General features: G+C 34.9%; 1 protein-coding gene across 1 annotated transcript; it reads right to left on the bottom strand.

Annotated features, from left to right (window-relative positions):
- Positions 1 to 735: 735 nt before the first annotated feature.
- LOC120354573 lies at positions 736 to 4,538 on the bottom strand. Its single transcript, XM_039441921.1, has 2 exons — positions 4,417 to 4,538; positions 736 to 1,198 (listed from the first exon to the last, which is right to left on the bottom strand). The coding sequence occupies exons 1-2, from the start codon at positions 4,536 to 4,538 to the stop codon at positions 736 to 738; spliced, it is 585 nt and encodes a 194-aa protein (XP_039297855.1).
- Between the last annotated feature and the right edge of the window lie 11,783 nt (positions 4,539 to 16,321).

Consider the following 16,321-nt stretch of genomic DNA (forward strand, 5'->3'; position numbering starts at 1 on the left):
TTTTAACATTTTTTGGTTTTATAAAATTAGTAAAATATCCTACATCTATTTTAATACAAAACAATTAGGGAAGGTTATGGAATTTTGAGCATTTAATCAGTTTTAAAAATTAAAATAAAATTGTTGCCAATGTCTATGAAAGTTATATGGAAGTTTTAAAAACATGATTCAAGGCTTAATTAATTTGGAATTTCTAAAAATTAAAAACAATATGGAAAAATAAATTGAGATTGGAACGATTCCGTTATACAGTTGACGTCCATCCTAAGTTGCCATGGTCTGAATGGAAAACCAGGGGATGTCCATCCACGGGTCAGCTCGGTCTGTCTCTGGAGATAGGTGATGAAAAAGTGTGTAAAATTATTCAGAAGAAAAGTGGAAAGCTTTTTCCACTAGCTGGCTGGAGGGGAGACTAGAATGCTAGCCCCACTTCTACCTCTCCTCATCGTCTTTAATCTGTCAGCCAAAACTGTCTGATCAGCTTTTAGTTTTTAAAGTTGAAAAAATTATTTCTCTTCTTAAGGAAGAAACTGATGTTTGTCAAACCTTCTGGTTCATGACACCTACCTATTTCGTTTAGCCAAAGATCCACAATTTTTTTGTACACTACCAAAGATGCTGCATCAAATTCTCTGAGTTTGTTGGGAATATTCCTGAAAAGCATATGAACTATGTAATAAATGTTTGTGGATGAATATGTTTTGTTGATTCTAGGTGTTATTATTATTCCTGAAATTATAGCTGTTCGGGTGTTCGGTTGAGGTTTTCGTCGAACATTACGCCCAAGTACTTGTAGCACTTCACACGTTCCATCAACGGACAACCACAAGAGGAGATTTGCAAATCATTGCAAGAGTGTAACATTAAACTTTGAGTTGTGTCTTCAACAGTGTTTCTCAATGAAACTTCCATATATTTAGTTTTTTTCTCATTCAGAGTTAATGTATTATGATAAAGCCATTTTTTCAACTTTGCAAGGTCACTCACAGCAGTTTCATACATCTCTTTTCTTGTATCACCAGACACCAGCAGGGCTGTATCATCGGCAAACAGGTACAGGCTTCCGGTTACATTCAGTTTAGGTAGATTGTTGATGTAAATTAGGAACAAAAGCGGCCACAGAGTGCTTCCTTGTACCACACCATATTGGATGCTCTTCAAGTCGCTCTCTACTCCATTTATTTGCACCATCTGCTGTCTATTGGTCAAATATGATTCCAACCATTTATACGCTTTATCTTGTATTCCTATAAGATTAAGTTTTTTCAAAAGCCTGGGCCTATCCACCGTATCAAAGGCCTTTACTAGGTCAAGAAACACAAGTAGATTTTTTTTATTTTGATTTAGTGACACTTTCAGTTCCTGGTTCAACTGGAATAATGCCTCAGATATAGATCTGTTGGTCCTGAATCTAAACTGTCGCTCAGAGAGAATGTCATGCTGTTCCACATAGAAGGTAAGTTGATGCTTGATTATTTTCTTTTGGAGAAAACACTCAACATTGAAATAGGACGGAAGCTATTATGGTCCGACTTGATACCACCCTTGTAGAGTGGAAATACCTTTGCCACTTTGAAAACGTCTGGGAAAATACCAGTGCTTATACTTAAATTATAAATATGCTTTAAAGGAGACAGGTCGATATTTTCTATTAAAAAAAGATCAGATATGCCATCATAGCTCGGGGCTGACATACCTCGAAGTTGTTGAATATTTAACAGGATAACCTCATCTGGAATAGTTTGAAAATTCAAAAGTTCTCTATCAATTCTATAGTCCCTATCATCTGCTATTGGAGGTCCACTGATCTTGATTTGGTTGGCTAGTCTCTGGCCAATTGAAGAAAAATAGTTGTTAAAATCATTAGCAACCGTTTTATGAACATCAGTATCAACTTCAATATTAACAAACTGCTCTGTTGGGAATTGTTCTTTTTTTTATTCTCACCTGTTATTTCATTAACAGTACACCCAAATTGTTTTGGATCACCTTTGGAATTATTTATTTTTACTCTAAAATAGTTATTTTTTGTAATTTTGATCAGATTATTCAAATAATTCCTATACGATTTAGATTGATTTTGCAGTATTGGAATTAAGGGTTGTTTCTTGACAATCTTATGCCATCTCTCTCTCTCTCTCTCTCTCTTTCTCTCTATCTCTCTCTCTCTCTCTGATGGAACAAACTAAGCCCTTGGTTACCCATGGCTTAAGCTTTCTCAGTTTAGCATTTGTCTTAGCAAGAGGTTTTCTAGCTGAATTGTAACAATCCTTAATTATTTTTAAAAAATTGGTTGCAGCTTGATTGGTATCTGACTGACAAAGCACAGCGCCCCAGCCCCGGCGAGCTAACAGGTCCCGCAAACGATCACTCTCAATATGGAATTTAATATTATTATCTTCTCAAGTGAGTTGTTGTGACTGTAGTCAGTAATCTCCAATGCTACACCATAGTGATCGGTTACTGAAACCTGCAGCACACCAGCGTGAACCTCGCGGAAATTCCCCTGTCAAATAAAAATAATGTGGTCAAGGCAGGTTGAAGTACCAGTACGGCTGTCTACACGAGTAGGCTTATCAATGCAAGGAATAAATCCCGCCTCATACATAGCATTCAAATACATCTTAGTTCTCGGATTGCTACTTAATATATCTATATTGATATATCCGACTAAAATATACGTTTTATTAGAAGAAAGATTTTCATAGTGTAATTTAAGATTATCAATGAAGGTATAAACATTACTATCATGAGTTCTGTAGGCAGCCAGAATATTGTATTGCTTATTTTTATAATTAAAGTTCAGTTCCAATGCTGTTACTCCTCCCAACACCCAACTATCTCCTTTCCGATAGCTGATAACGATTCATTAGCAAAAATAATAACTCCGTCGTTACGATTCTGTTTTAAAGTTGTTTTGCTTGTATCTAACCATCGAGTGAATATTCGTCGTCCTCATTCATCCATGTCTCAGTGAGGATGATAATATCAAATCTACAATTCAATTCATTCAAACCCGATAGCAAACTATCAAAATTTAAGTTAAAACTACGTATGTCCAAGTGGAAAATTCTCACGCTCTCGACCTCACTTTTAAAGAAAGAATTGAAATTATAAAAACTATCATATTCAAAACAGTCTATCTCATTAAGAATATCTATCTCTCTCTCATGCCTGTTCATATTGTTTCAAAAAATGTTACTAATCTGCTCCCCGCCCATCTTACTCCCGGTGCGAGAAAACAGGCTATAATCATTTATGAGTACATACTAAATAATAAAGATCAAGTTGAAAAACAAAACAAAAAAATAGATATAGATGTATATAGATAAATACTTTATCAAGTTTACAAATATTATTGGAAGCCAAGGAACTAAACCTTTATGATTGATAAAACACATTCGAATAATAAATTTATTTTATATCATGCAATTATTGATGAGGTAATATTGTTTCTTTTAATGGTAATTTCTTATCTTTTCAAGTAACAAAAATAATTCAGTTCATTATCAACTTCCTAATTGAAATTTAACTGAATAAATAAATTATAATTATCAAGTTCATCTGCATTTGAACTAGAGTAATAATACTCCATTCTCCTAATAAAATACTCGATTAAAAACTTAAATGAGTACAACAGCTCAAATAAACTCCATTATCTCTTATAATAGAGTTTATTGATATATTATCATGGCTTGAGATATGTTTCTTTTTGACTGTAATTGTTTGATAAACTTGACTGAATTTCAATTCAATAATTTATCTAGCATTGAAATGAGCAAATGAACTACAGTATAAGGAAAAAGAGATGGCCAATTCAATACATTGTGAACTGAGAAAAAATGATAATAATGATTTGTGATCTTTGGGAAAATCATAAGTTCAATATTAATAATAAGTCATCTTCAGCTATTAATATTATTTTGAATTGAAATACTACTGTAATTATAGGTACATCACTTGAGTAATTTTTTATTTTTGGCACAAAATGAATGTTCAATATCTTCAATAAAGGAACTAGAAAAAAAAACTTAAACTGTGAAAGAACTTATTATTTTTTTAATAACTTATTCTATAGGACTTCTCATAGACCCATAGAGCATAAACAAAAAAAACAAAAACAAAGTAATTATTATTTTAAAATAACTTATTATATACTTCTCATAGAGCATAAACAAGAATAACTAGATATCATGATTCGTTCTACACATTGTGGACACACATTATCTGGAGTTCGATTTAAAAGAATTAATCACTCCTACATTGTTATGTGTTGTGTGAATTTATTGTTCTATAGAACTTGAATTACTGCTTACGGTCGTCTCCTACTCTTGCCTTGTGTGTAATAATATGATCAATGTCTTCAATAAACCAGACTCTTGCGGGTGGACTCTGCTCGCTAGTTTTGACCCAAACCTTGCCGTTGCGTGCGTTGGCTCTGTGCAGTTGCGTTCCTTCACCATCCTCTTGCCGTATGAGAGCACGAACTTATAGTGAGGCGTCAGGTGCTCGTTTATGTAGACGTTCACAGGAAGCATCGTCGGATGGAGGTCTTTCGCTAATAGTTGATGCTGTTTCCCTCTGTTACCAGCTGACAGCCAGCCATTCCGCTCGAATTGTTTTTGAAATAAAGCTAACTATTATGAGTGGATATTCCAATTTGCTAGACTTGGTAAGAGGTACTCGGTAGGCAACAGATATGTCCGCTCTCGAGTAACGTTGGTCAATACATGCGGCGACAGTTTTAAGAATTTCATTAACTTCCCCTTCAGTTTGAGGTATTCCTATGAACTCCAAATTGTTGCTACGCGTATACTGTTGTCTCTCAGTTCTAGCTTCACTCTCCATAGATCGCTAGATAGGTCAGAATTTTGCTTCTTTAAATAAGCACACTCGGTTTGCAGTTTGTTCACGTCGGATTTCAAATTTTCAAGCGATTTTTGAATACTTTCAAGGAAATATTTGTTTTTTATCACCAATGCTTCAATACTAGTGATTTTTGACTACTGCGTGGCCTGTGAATCCAATTTGGAGTTGAAATCTCCTTTGAGCAAACTAATTGCATCGAGGATTGAATTTTGCTCGTCCTCTGGAGTTCCTGGATTGGTGTTACATGTATCGCACTGCCAAGATTCTTTCCGAGCACCGAGATTGGACAATTTGGCAACTGTTCTTATGCGAGTACACGTAGCATGATAATATTGTTCGCACTTAATCACGTCCTGATTATTAACCGAAAATTTCAAATTACACTTAGCACAAAGCGACATGATTATCCGAAACAAACGTAAACTCGTAAAATATTACACCGGGTTGGCGAGAAGGCAGCAGATAATCGTTATCGCAACGTTTATCTCATCGACTTTTCTCAACGGCAGTCGCTGCCAGACTGATGTCTGGTCATGTCTGCCAAACTTTAAATTAAATATCACTATTCGGAATTATTGAATAATTATGCTCAGTTAATGTATTTAAATATCAGTATTATTGGCATAATAAGAACTATGGAAGCTCAAAGTTCACAAGATAAATTATTTATCCAACTTCCACTGACGGCCGAACCTATACCTTGAGATTTTATATTTAAATTATCAAATATTATTGGAATATTGAAGTATAAAATTCTAATTTGATAAGCAGAAGCAAGTCAAATAATTGAGCTATAGAAATCTGTAAAATGTATGCTGATACAAAAATCATGAAAGTTATTAATTGATGCTATTAAGCAGAACAAGAGTTATTGAGCAATCTGTGATATCTTTCTTGTGTATTTTCTCATATTGTATTTGCTTTTATTGTTTCATATATTATTTCTTGCTTGTTGATTTTATTGGAATTATATATTTATTGATTCAATGGTGTTCTTTTCATTTTTAATCCTGTCTTCATGCATGACCAATCTTGTACTAGTATTTTCATTTATCATTATTGACGCATTAATAGAAGTATCAACCAACTGTATTCTTCATCGAATGAGTTGGATAAATCAGCGAAATACAGTGTCGATCAATAAGTCTTCAGAAATAATACGTTCTCAAGATTTATTTAAATGGTTCAATCCATTCACTGAAATCAAACAGACTGAAATGCAGGGTCTTAGTATTGAGTCAAAGCAGTATTACAGTATCTTCAACATCTATAATATTGCGGAACCAGTCAATCCAGCGGTAAAGATTGCCGATTGATAAAGCAGCAGCAGCAGTTTGCAGCGATTGATAGCAGAATTTGGTATAAGTTCATCGAAGAGCAGCTGGTAAGAATTGTATGGTATTTTTATCTAAGCAGGTGTCAAGATATCAAAAAATATTCAAATATCTCATGATCTACCGACAGACTGCCAGCTGGGCATATGTAACCCCAAAAAGGACGTTACACAACATGCCACAACCAACGTGGGGCTTATATATTATATGTAGGTAAAATACGGCTTTACAATATATAAGTGAGTTTTGGACACTTATATATATGTTTATAGTTCTCAAGATCTCTAGAGCACGGTCTCATGTCAGTGCTAAGTTAGCGTCTACGTTGTCATTTCACCCACTTTCATGCAGTTTTCATTGAAATGGAAACAAGAGAGGAAAATTTGTAGAAATCGCACAACAAGCTAGCACAACTTGTTGTGTTGCTGTGATATTGCAAATTGTCATAATGGAACTACGCTTTCTTAAGTATAATAATGGAACCAGAGAGTATAGATTGTAATCCTATACTCTCTGCATACATCAGAAGTTTTCACGTTATCTGAGACGGCTTGTTGCGTGATTAACTCAGTGAGTATAGAATGTAATGTTACAGTCAGGAATAGAATGTAGTATTACATTCTATACTCTCTGGATGAACAACGAAGTTGGTTCAGTTCAAATCAATTAAAAGTCACTCGAATTCATTCAAATCCTACTACCATTAGAATCATATTACTTCCTCAGTAGAAAGGGTGGATTTCCTCCTCACTGGAGTATATTCATCGCTTTCTTAAAACCTTTCTTCGTAACTTTATGAAGATAGTAGGTATCTTTCAAGTCTCTAGACCAATATGAAAAATGTATTATCACCCTTTAATTTCTTAACTTTTCTTTTCAATATTCACAAAAATCAATTTCAATGTAATTGAAAAAAGAGGGCTGAATTTCAACAAATAATTAATGGCTTCAAACTCAAATGATTCAAATTCGTTTCAATTTCAAACTCCCAAACGGCCAAAGCTGACAATTTTCTAAAAGCAATGGATATTTGCTTCATCAAACTTGAGATAATGGTTGAACATCTTGAATATTGGTTGAAATAAAACTGGTAAAGTTTCCAAGTGCTAAGGAGCTGCTGGTCAGGCTACTTCACTGCCCACTCATATTGTTTAGCCCAGTTTGCAATGGTATTGATAGCAACTAACCATCCATAAGTCCATATGAATAAGAATATAGAATTAATCCATCATAAGAATATAGAATCCGAAATTAGAAACATAGAAGCCCGTCCATATTTCAAGACAACAAGATTCTTTCAGGTATCTTACAAGATTTGAGACAAGTTTCTCGGTTACACCGTGCTCTTGTTTTCATGTGCAGTGCTCGTATAGCCGACAAATTATTTACATCTTTTCCGATAGGGAGTGGCCTTTTCATAGGCCGAGTTTCCATTCTGGTAATTTGCAATATCACAACAACACGACGAGCTGTGCTAGCTTGTTTAGCGATTCTTACAACTTTAAGTCCATTGTTTCCATTTCGGCGCAAATTGCATGAAAGTGGGTGCAGATAATTTTCAATTTCAAACTTTATTTAATCGAGATAAATTCATGTTTTTAAAACATTATCCATGATTAAATAACAGATAATCAATTACATATAATATATTTTGTAAGACAGAACTTATTTTTTTCAACAATCTGAGTCTCTAAATATTTGATCTAATCTAATTATTCAGGGGTATTGAACGACTTCAAAACCAGTTGACCTTCTGAATCTTGTACTTCATAAAAAGTTCTACAGAAACCTCAAGATTTTTATAACTACTGTATTTTGGTTGACTCAAATTCAAATCAAATCCAATCTTCAAATAAAAAATTCCCTTTTCAAGTTAACTTCGGAAATAATGAATACTATTCAGATACGAGGGTCATTCAATAAGTAACAAGACAAATTACTTATTTTCAAAGACGGCTAAATTCATCCATATGAAACTTTCAGGACATGAAGTTGGCAAACTTGCAATGATATCTCATTAGTTGTCCCACCGTATTTCGTAAAAATAGTCGCAAATTGACTCACTTAACAATGGTGAGTTCGCTTGAGAATTGCTCTGTGGAAGAATAACGTCCTGTGATCAGATTTTCAATTGCAGAAAATGAGAAAGGTAGTGAAATCCACAAAAGAATGTAAAAAGTGTATGGAGACCATTGTTTAGATTGTTCAAACGTTTACAAATTGGTAGAACAGTTTCAAAGTGGCCATACAAAAGTTTGTGACAATCAACGCAGTGGACGACCAGTCAAAGTTGGGACTTCATCTCTCGAATCTCGAATTTATTCGTCAATTCAGGACAATAGGCGTATCACTGTTGAATTTATAAGTGAAAAAGTAAACGAGAGTGTTGGAACTGTCCATAACATTGTTCACAACAAGCTGCAGTACAATAAAACTTGTTCAAGATGGGTGCCTAGACAACTCATGGACACTCATAAAGAAACCCGGCTTCAAATCAGTCGACAGTTGAAAAATGAGTATGTGTCTGAAGGAGAATGTATTTTCAAAAGAATGTGTGATGAAACATGGATCCACGACTACAAGCCAGAGTCAAAATGGCAGACAGTCAAATCTGATCGCAGCAAGTTGTTATTCCACGTTGCAATTCTCAAGCAAACTCGCCATTGTTAACTGAGTCAATTTGTGATTATGTTTACGAAATACGGTGAGACAACTGAGCAGATGTCATCGCAAGGTTGCCAACTTTATGTCCTGAAAGTTCCATATGTATCAATTCAGCGTTTTTGAAAATTAGTAATTTGTCTCATTACTTATTGAATGACCCTCATAGAAATACAAATCCCAGTACCCTTTTCGAATTATTTTATATCATGTTTCGGACATTCAAGCCATTGTCATTCCATATGACATAATTCAAAAAGCGTACTGAGATTTGTATTTCTATTTATATTACAAGTAGCCCTAAACAGAAAAGAGACAATGCTATTCAACTCTCTGTTTAAGAGTACCAGATTTTTATTTTCCTAAAACATGAGAACCATGGCCCCCTTTCTGTCTTGTCTTCCATTCTGTCTTGTATGTTGAAACAGAAGACTATTCAATATATTTATGTGTGTTCAAGAATTAACAAATAACAGAAAAACCTATCCATTGAATATTTGCAAAGATAGGATATGAAACTGGTTCCTTTATAGCAATATTATTGCTATAATCTGGTTAGTAATTGGCTTGGTTCTTTAAGTTGAGGTCCTGAACCTTTGACTTGTATCATAGTGTCCAATAAACTTCAATATTTCCATTTTCAGATAAAATTCAATTACAATTCCTGTCAAATCCAATCGACATATGGATATTATTCCTGCTGATTTGGAGCCAACTTTGAAGAGAATGAGGTCCAATCCATCTCTTCAGAAATGTTCTATGAGAACAATGCACTGGTATGCTTTCAAGGTTCAATTGAAGAGTATAGTCCAGTCGATATAGACATAAAAAAGGGTGTGTGCTTGCAATAATTTATATTGTAATTCAGATTTTGACAAAATTTGACTTATGATGCATGATTTTGGACCGCCTTGAAAAGCCGAGAAGAATTAAGTGTAGTACGATGAAATCTGAGCATTGTGTCAAAAGTTATAAGTGTTTAAAATTTTGATCCTTGAGGTGTCCTTAAGCGCGCCTCTCCTCTAGGGAATACTGAAATGAAGTGAATCTAACGGTATATCCGTATATAACAGATAACAATGTGAGGACAATGTAGTTGATGATGATGGTTGAAGCTAAGAACATACCAAAAGTCCTCATCCCTAACTCATGTGCTAAGGGGATGAGGGTGATTTAAGAGTTGCATTTTTCAACGTTTTGCTCCCACGCTCATATCTTGGGAACAATGCATTCAACCGACATAATTAACTATTGAAAAATGAATCTTGAAAAATTCTGTACACTTTTTGTTCTGTGAAATTTTGTGATATTCCCAACAGTTTCCGATATATTCGCTCTTGAAAGTGCTTGATTGTTGGAATTACAGGTTTTTATCCAATGTTTTTCTCTTTCAGGGCTTATAACTCTCCAACAATGCATCGTAAAATCTGATGCTTATCGTAGGTTTGTAGAGCATTGAATTCTCTTTGAAATTATGTATTATTTCACTATTCCAAGTTTCCATCTCATTGTTATAGCAACTTCAATGTAGGGGGTGACATTTTCATTGCTGCAACAATAATTGATGGTTTGACAATGATATTTGAAGGGGGTGTCTGTGACACCATTTTTGACTTTGCAGTTTAATTTAGACTAGTTAGTAGGTGAAAAAAGCAAAAGTGCGCATCTTTATCCCCTCTGTTGCAAAAGGTGTGGGACTGCTGAGTTGACACTTGTTGCAAAGTTGAAAATTTCACCCCCTACATTGAAGCTGCTACAACAATGATAGTAAAACTTGGAATAGTGGAATAATACATCATTTCAAAGAGAATTCAATGTTCTACAAACCTACAATGAGCATCAATTTCTAAAATGCATTGTTGGAGAGTTATAAGCCCTGAAAGAGAAAAACATTGATTATGTCAGTTGAACGCATTGTTTCCAAGATATGAGCGTGGGAGCCAAATGCTGGAAAATGCAATTTTTAAATCAGCCTTATCCCCTTAGCACATGAGTTAGGAATGGGGACTTTTGATATGTTCTCCTCCTAACTAGTATCACCAAAGATGCATCCAAAGTCAAAAATTGTGTTTGAAACATTCCCTCCAAATTCCTTTGTCTATTGGTCTATTGTTACAAAACTGGAGATTTCACACTCAATACTAAAGCTGATGCTGCAACAGGTGCAGGGAAGTTCGTAAAAGTATCAAATCATACATAAAATTGAAGAGAATTTAATGCTCTATTAGCTTATAATCAGCATGGATTTTTCCCATCAATTTTCAACAAGTTATAAGAAGAAACATTGAAAAAAATTGTAGGCAAACGTGTTTTATTCAAAAATGTCATACGATCAAGAGCGGATATCTCGTAAACTAGAGGAGATAATTATAAAAAAGGTTTACAGATAAATATTGTAGGAAATTATGTGAGCTTTGATTTTGTATATTACAGTTTTGTCCGTAAGATAAATAGTTTTCGAGGTTGCGAGAAACCGAAAAATGGTACCTTTGAACCACCCTCACCCCCTTAGCACAGGGTGTAAGGGTGGGGACTTTTTATATGTTCACCTCCTTACTACCCTGAATAGAGCTGCGGGGTCAAAAATTGTCTTCCAAACATTCCCCTCTATACACTTTTTTGAGCATTCATTGCCTGGACTACTTTTATAAGTTACATCTTACAAATTTTGAAATTTCAATTTTTATAAATAGAGGCTCCTCGTAAATTTCTCCTCCCAAACTCGTTGATGACTATAAATGGACTATGTCAGTTGTTTGCTCATTCCAGTTGTGTTATGTGGAAGTATCTCTCAACCCCATATATTTTTCTTGGGCCACTCCCGTGTTTCGGATGAACACGTTAAGAGGTCGGTCCCGGCTACCTAAAGAGCAGTCGTTAGGTCATGTCAGAGGCCCTGAAGCTGATCAGTTGCAACCTGAATCTCCGACACCAGACCTGAGCCAGCCAGGTCACTCAATATTATTACTAGTATATTTGTCAACCACAGAACGAAACTTCGCTGAATTATCGATGAAGCTCTAAAGAATTAAACATTATAATTGGCTTTATCAAGGAAGAGTCACAGAAAGCACAAGGCTCAATAAATGTCTTACCTCCTTACATCTTTTATATGCAATCTCACAAGATCAGCACCCATTCTTTATTTTGGCTTCCTTCTTTATTTCAAAGGCGTTATTTGTACTCCTAGTTTTTTTTATTGACCACAGATTACGGCTTGACACAAGAACAATATTTCCAACACCATAATTGCTAAAATTTTTATTACTATGCTGCAATCAGAGAGTATATAATGTATACTAGGTAGAGTACATGGTGATTCATGTGCTGAAGAGATAAACTAGTTATTAATAATCAGTAATTCAGGGATCACTATGACTCGAAAAAGCTTAGCTTTTATTGTAATTATGAAGAAATAATAATATGATGTGATTTTTCATATTTTTTCTCTGTGCTGCTCTGTGTTATCTTTCGATTCTCAATCTGGCGTGTATTTATTGGCAAAATTGTTTACAGTTAAAACGAGTTCAATTTTCATTTTATTAATATGCCGGCGGTCTGTGGCATTTGTAATTAAAAAATTCTAGAAAAAGTTTCATCAGTGAAATGTAGAGGTGTATGTGATCGAAATTTTCATGTTAAGTGTATCAGCAGTGATCTCGATGCAAGATGTACAAGATCGGGAAAGGACTGGAAATGCAAAGAGTGTCAAAGTCAATCTTCCGACCTCGCGAACTTGAATTCCGATGCATCCAATAGTGAGTATATATCAAAAGACTTTATGGTGAAAATGTTTGACAAATTTAAGGAAGAGGTATTCAGTGAATTAAAATCATTCAAAGAGGAGCTATCTGAACTTAAAAAGTCTAATGAGTTCAGTAGTGTCAGTTTGTACTTACTGGGAAGCTTTTTTATGACTTTTCCCCCCCCCTCCCCCCTCCCCACGCACCCATCCTACCTCCCCCGCACCTCTCCCGCTCCTCTCCCGCCCCCGCCCCCTTAGAAGAACATCTCTCTCTCTCTCTCTCTCTCTCTCCTCTCTCTCTCTCTCTCTCTCTCTCTCTCTCTCTCTCTCTCTCTCTCTCTCTCTCTCTCTCTAGAAGAAGAGGAAGAAGAAGGAGAAGAAGAAGAGGAAGAAGAAGGAGAAGAAGAAGGAGAAGAAGAAGGAGAAGAAGAAGAAGGAGAAGAAGGAGAAGAAGAAGGAGAGGAAGATGATACTCTCTCTCTCTTGTCATGCTCTAGTTAGAAGGAGAGGAAGATGATACTCTCTCTCTCTCTCTTGTCATGCTCTAGTTAATATAGTCATGGCTAATTACATTCAGTCATGCTCAATTACATTTAGTCATGGTCTATTTGATGATTAATAGTAGAGAGAGAGATATGTGTGAGAGAGAGAGGCAATCTACTGACAGATTCAAGTGAAACGAACTTCTGTCAAATTTAACTGAAACATGTTCTTGACAATGGGTTGTACACACAACGAACGTTATATTTTTAATGTTTCCTCAATCATAACTAATGCATAGAATGAAGTTGTATATCCAAATACACATGTATCTTTAAACTCTCTAGAGAGCGAACTATGATCTTTTACATTTTTTATTGGCAATGTCATATAAGCATTCCCAGAGATCATTAGAATTATTAACAATAGCTAATGATTCATCATTATTTGAACAACCATAATGGAAATGACCGGTTTCTAATGCATCCAATAATTCAAAAATTTCAGATAGAATTGGAAAGTGAAGATTTTCTGTTTTTGTTAATGCAAGATCACTCACCTCATCACCCGTTGAAAATTTAATATTCTTTGCAATTAGATCAAATTCATTGAATGAAATTGTCATCAAGAGACGAGATAGTTTCTTGAACTTTGAAAAGCTATAACAATCAACCATATTTTTCAGTTGAGTGTATGTACAGGTGAAACGTGATAAGAAACTACTTGTATCTGCACACTTATAGCATTGAGCTTCAACGCATGTGAGATCTTTTCAGCTCAACTAACAAAGCAATACTGAAGGATTAAACTTAGACATTGTAGGTACAATGAAAACAATTGAGTATACACTAGAAATTTATTTACACAATTCACTACAATTGTTCATCACTTCCTCTTCAATTTTCATTAGTTTACTAACAGACAGTTTATTAGGTCTGTAATAGCATAGATAATCATTTATATCGTTCAAATTCACTGTGTTTAAGAAAATGTCTTTTAGTTGTTTCACCAAATGATGATTTTCATGAGTTGAATGTTCAATTGCAATTTCACAGGCATCATACCAATCAATACACTGTTCTAACCTCATTTCCAATTCACTATCAGCTTGCATCCACTTGCACGGGTCCATGATGAGCAAATGAAGAAACTATACATATGTCGGTACTAATATAGAGAAATTAAACGGTTCCTGTGCCTTCCCTCCAATGCAACATACACGAGCAGTATGATATTTCAATGCTTGCTTACAATAAACACATTGAATTTCTTCTCCATTATAGAAAAAGCCATATCTTGCAAAGTTTTTCTTTTCTGTATTTGAATAGAATTGACATTTTTCCATGCTAAGCATTCTATTGTTTTCACACATGAAATTTGGAGATGAGTCCATATTTTTCATTATCAAAGTATTGTAATGAACCGCTGCGAATAACGCACATCGACTGTGTGGATTGCGATGATGAATTTCACAGGCATTATAACACCAAGAACTTGTAAAGTAGTTAAAATTTGGTTTCTCAATTTCATCCGGTAAACAACATACGTTTTTGTGTAACCTTCTAAGAAACTTAGCTTTCTCTGTACCTTTTGTGTAGATTTTATCATATCCTTCAAGATAAGATATCAATAATTCGTCTGTATAAATAAAATTACCATCTTCCCAGCGTATTTTGTGATAATTGTTCTCAGCCCATGTTACTTGCTTACGCAATTTAGCATTCAATTCCGACTTTGCAAATGGCGACTTGAAATGTAACACAACAAAGCTATTTAGCTGATCTACGATTCCGATTTCTTTCACGATAATTTGATTAGAAGTTCCCTTGAACCAATGCATGTCGACTGTTGCAAATTTTTTACAGGAGGATTCCTCCTCTTGTGCTGTTTTGTCCTCCTCCTTTGTCCTCCTTTCTCCTCCTCCTTCTCCTCCTCCTCCTCCTCTCCTCCTCCTCCTCCTCCTCCTCCATTCTCCTCCTGTGGTTTAGGTGTACTACATCTTGAGTGATAGTAGAAGAAGTCTTGTTCGGTGTCAAGATCACACTGCGTGTCAAGATCACACTGCGTGTCAATAGATTGTGTTTTCTTCTCAGAATTATAACACATTATAGGCGTACTACATCTTGAGTCATAGTAGATGCTGTCTTCTTTATCAAGATCGCACTGTATCCCGATAGAGCGTGTTTTCTTCTCAGAATTAGAAGACATTCTAGATGTTAACCGATCAAAGCTAAAACCTCAAATGAGTAAAATTTGAAAAATGCAATACTTATATAGCTTGTGCTCTATCGAGAAATTACTGAACTTCCTTCACCATGGAAGTAAGGGGAGTGTACTCCATGATACGATCACTGATTAAAATGCAATAAGCGGAAGTATTTGGAGGTACAGCTTCCTTAAATTCCATATCTATTCTAATATCTGTGGAGGATTTCAAATGAGAAGATTGATGTGAACAGTCAATTACAATCAGGGGTGTTTTAGTACAAAATGTGTCAAAATCAATCTCTGTTCCAAGCTCAGTATTGATACTATGGTTATAGTACGCCGAGGGAAAATCCAAAAACATACGGTACATCAATTCTTGTTTACCAAGGAGGTTTTCATAAGGAAAATAGTCAGAGTTCAAGTAGACCTTTGCATTTTGAAGATTACAACTATCAAATTCCGAGATTGATTTATTAATTTTATTCTTACGATCTGTTTGAAACGCTAAAACAACATACTTTGGTGTGTCGAGATGGGATGCGGTTTTTACTGCCCAAGAATGAACAGTGCTATTTTGTAAATTTGGTAATTCTGAAATCTCCCAATGACGAAAGCTCAGCTTCAGCGGTGTATCAGCATCGAGCAATCTCAAAAATTTCAACCTCACATGATCTTCTAAAGTAATATAGGGAATTCTCCATTGAAGCTTCGTTATTTTTATATTAACGTTTGTTGCTTCTGTAGACTCGATGCAATTGAGATCTGTTGGCGATCTTAATAATACAAGTTCTTGTTTCAAGTTTAAAATTATTCTTTGAAAGTCTTCAAAAAATGGTAAAACTAATTTAAGAGGTACACAGAATGTAAACTTATTATCTTTCAGTGTATATCCTGCTCTGTCAAACCCGGCCAAGTGATATGTGTTCTTATCAAACATATTTTTCACTAGTATAGCTTTAATTGTTGATGTTAATCCAATTAGTCTTGATTTAGAAATTTGTTGTCCAGCCAATTCATATCGAAT

The sequence above is a fragment of the Nilaparvata lugens genome, chromosome X (genome assembly GCF_014356525.2).
Source record: "Nilaparvata lugens isolate BPH chromosome X, ASM1435652v1, whole genome shotgun sequence".
Classification (NCBI taxonomy): Eukaryota; Metazoa; Arthropoda; class Insecta; order Hemiptera; family Delphacidae; genus Nilaparvata; species Nilaparvata lugens.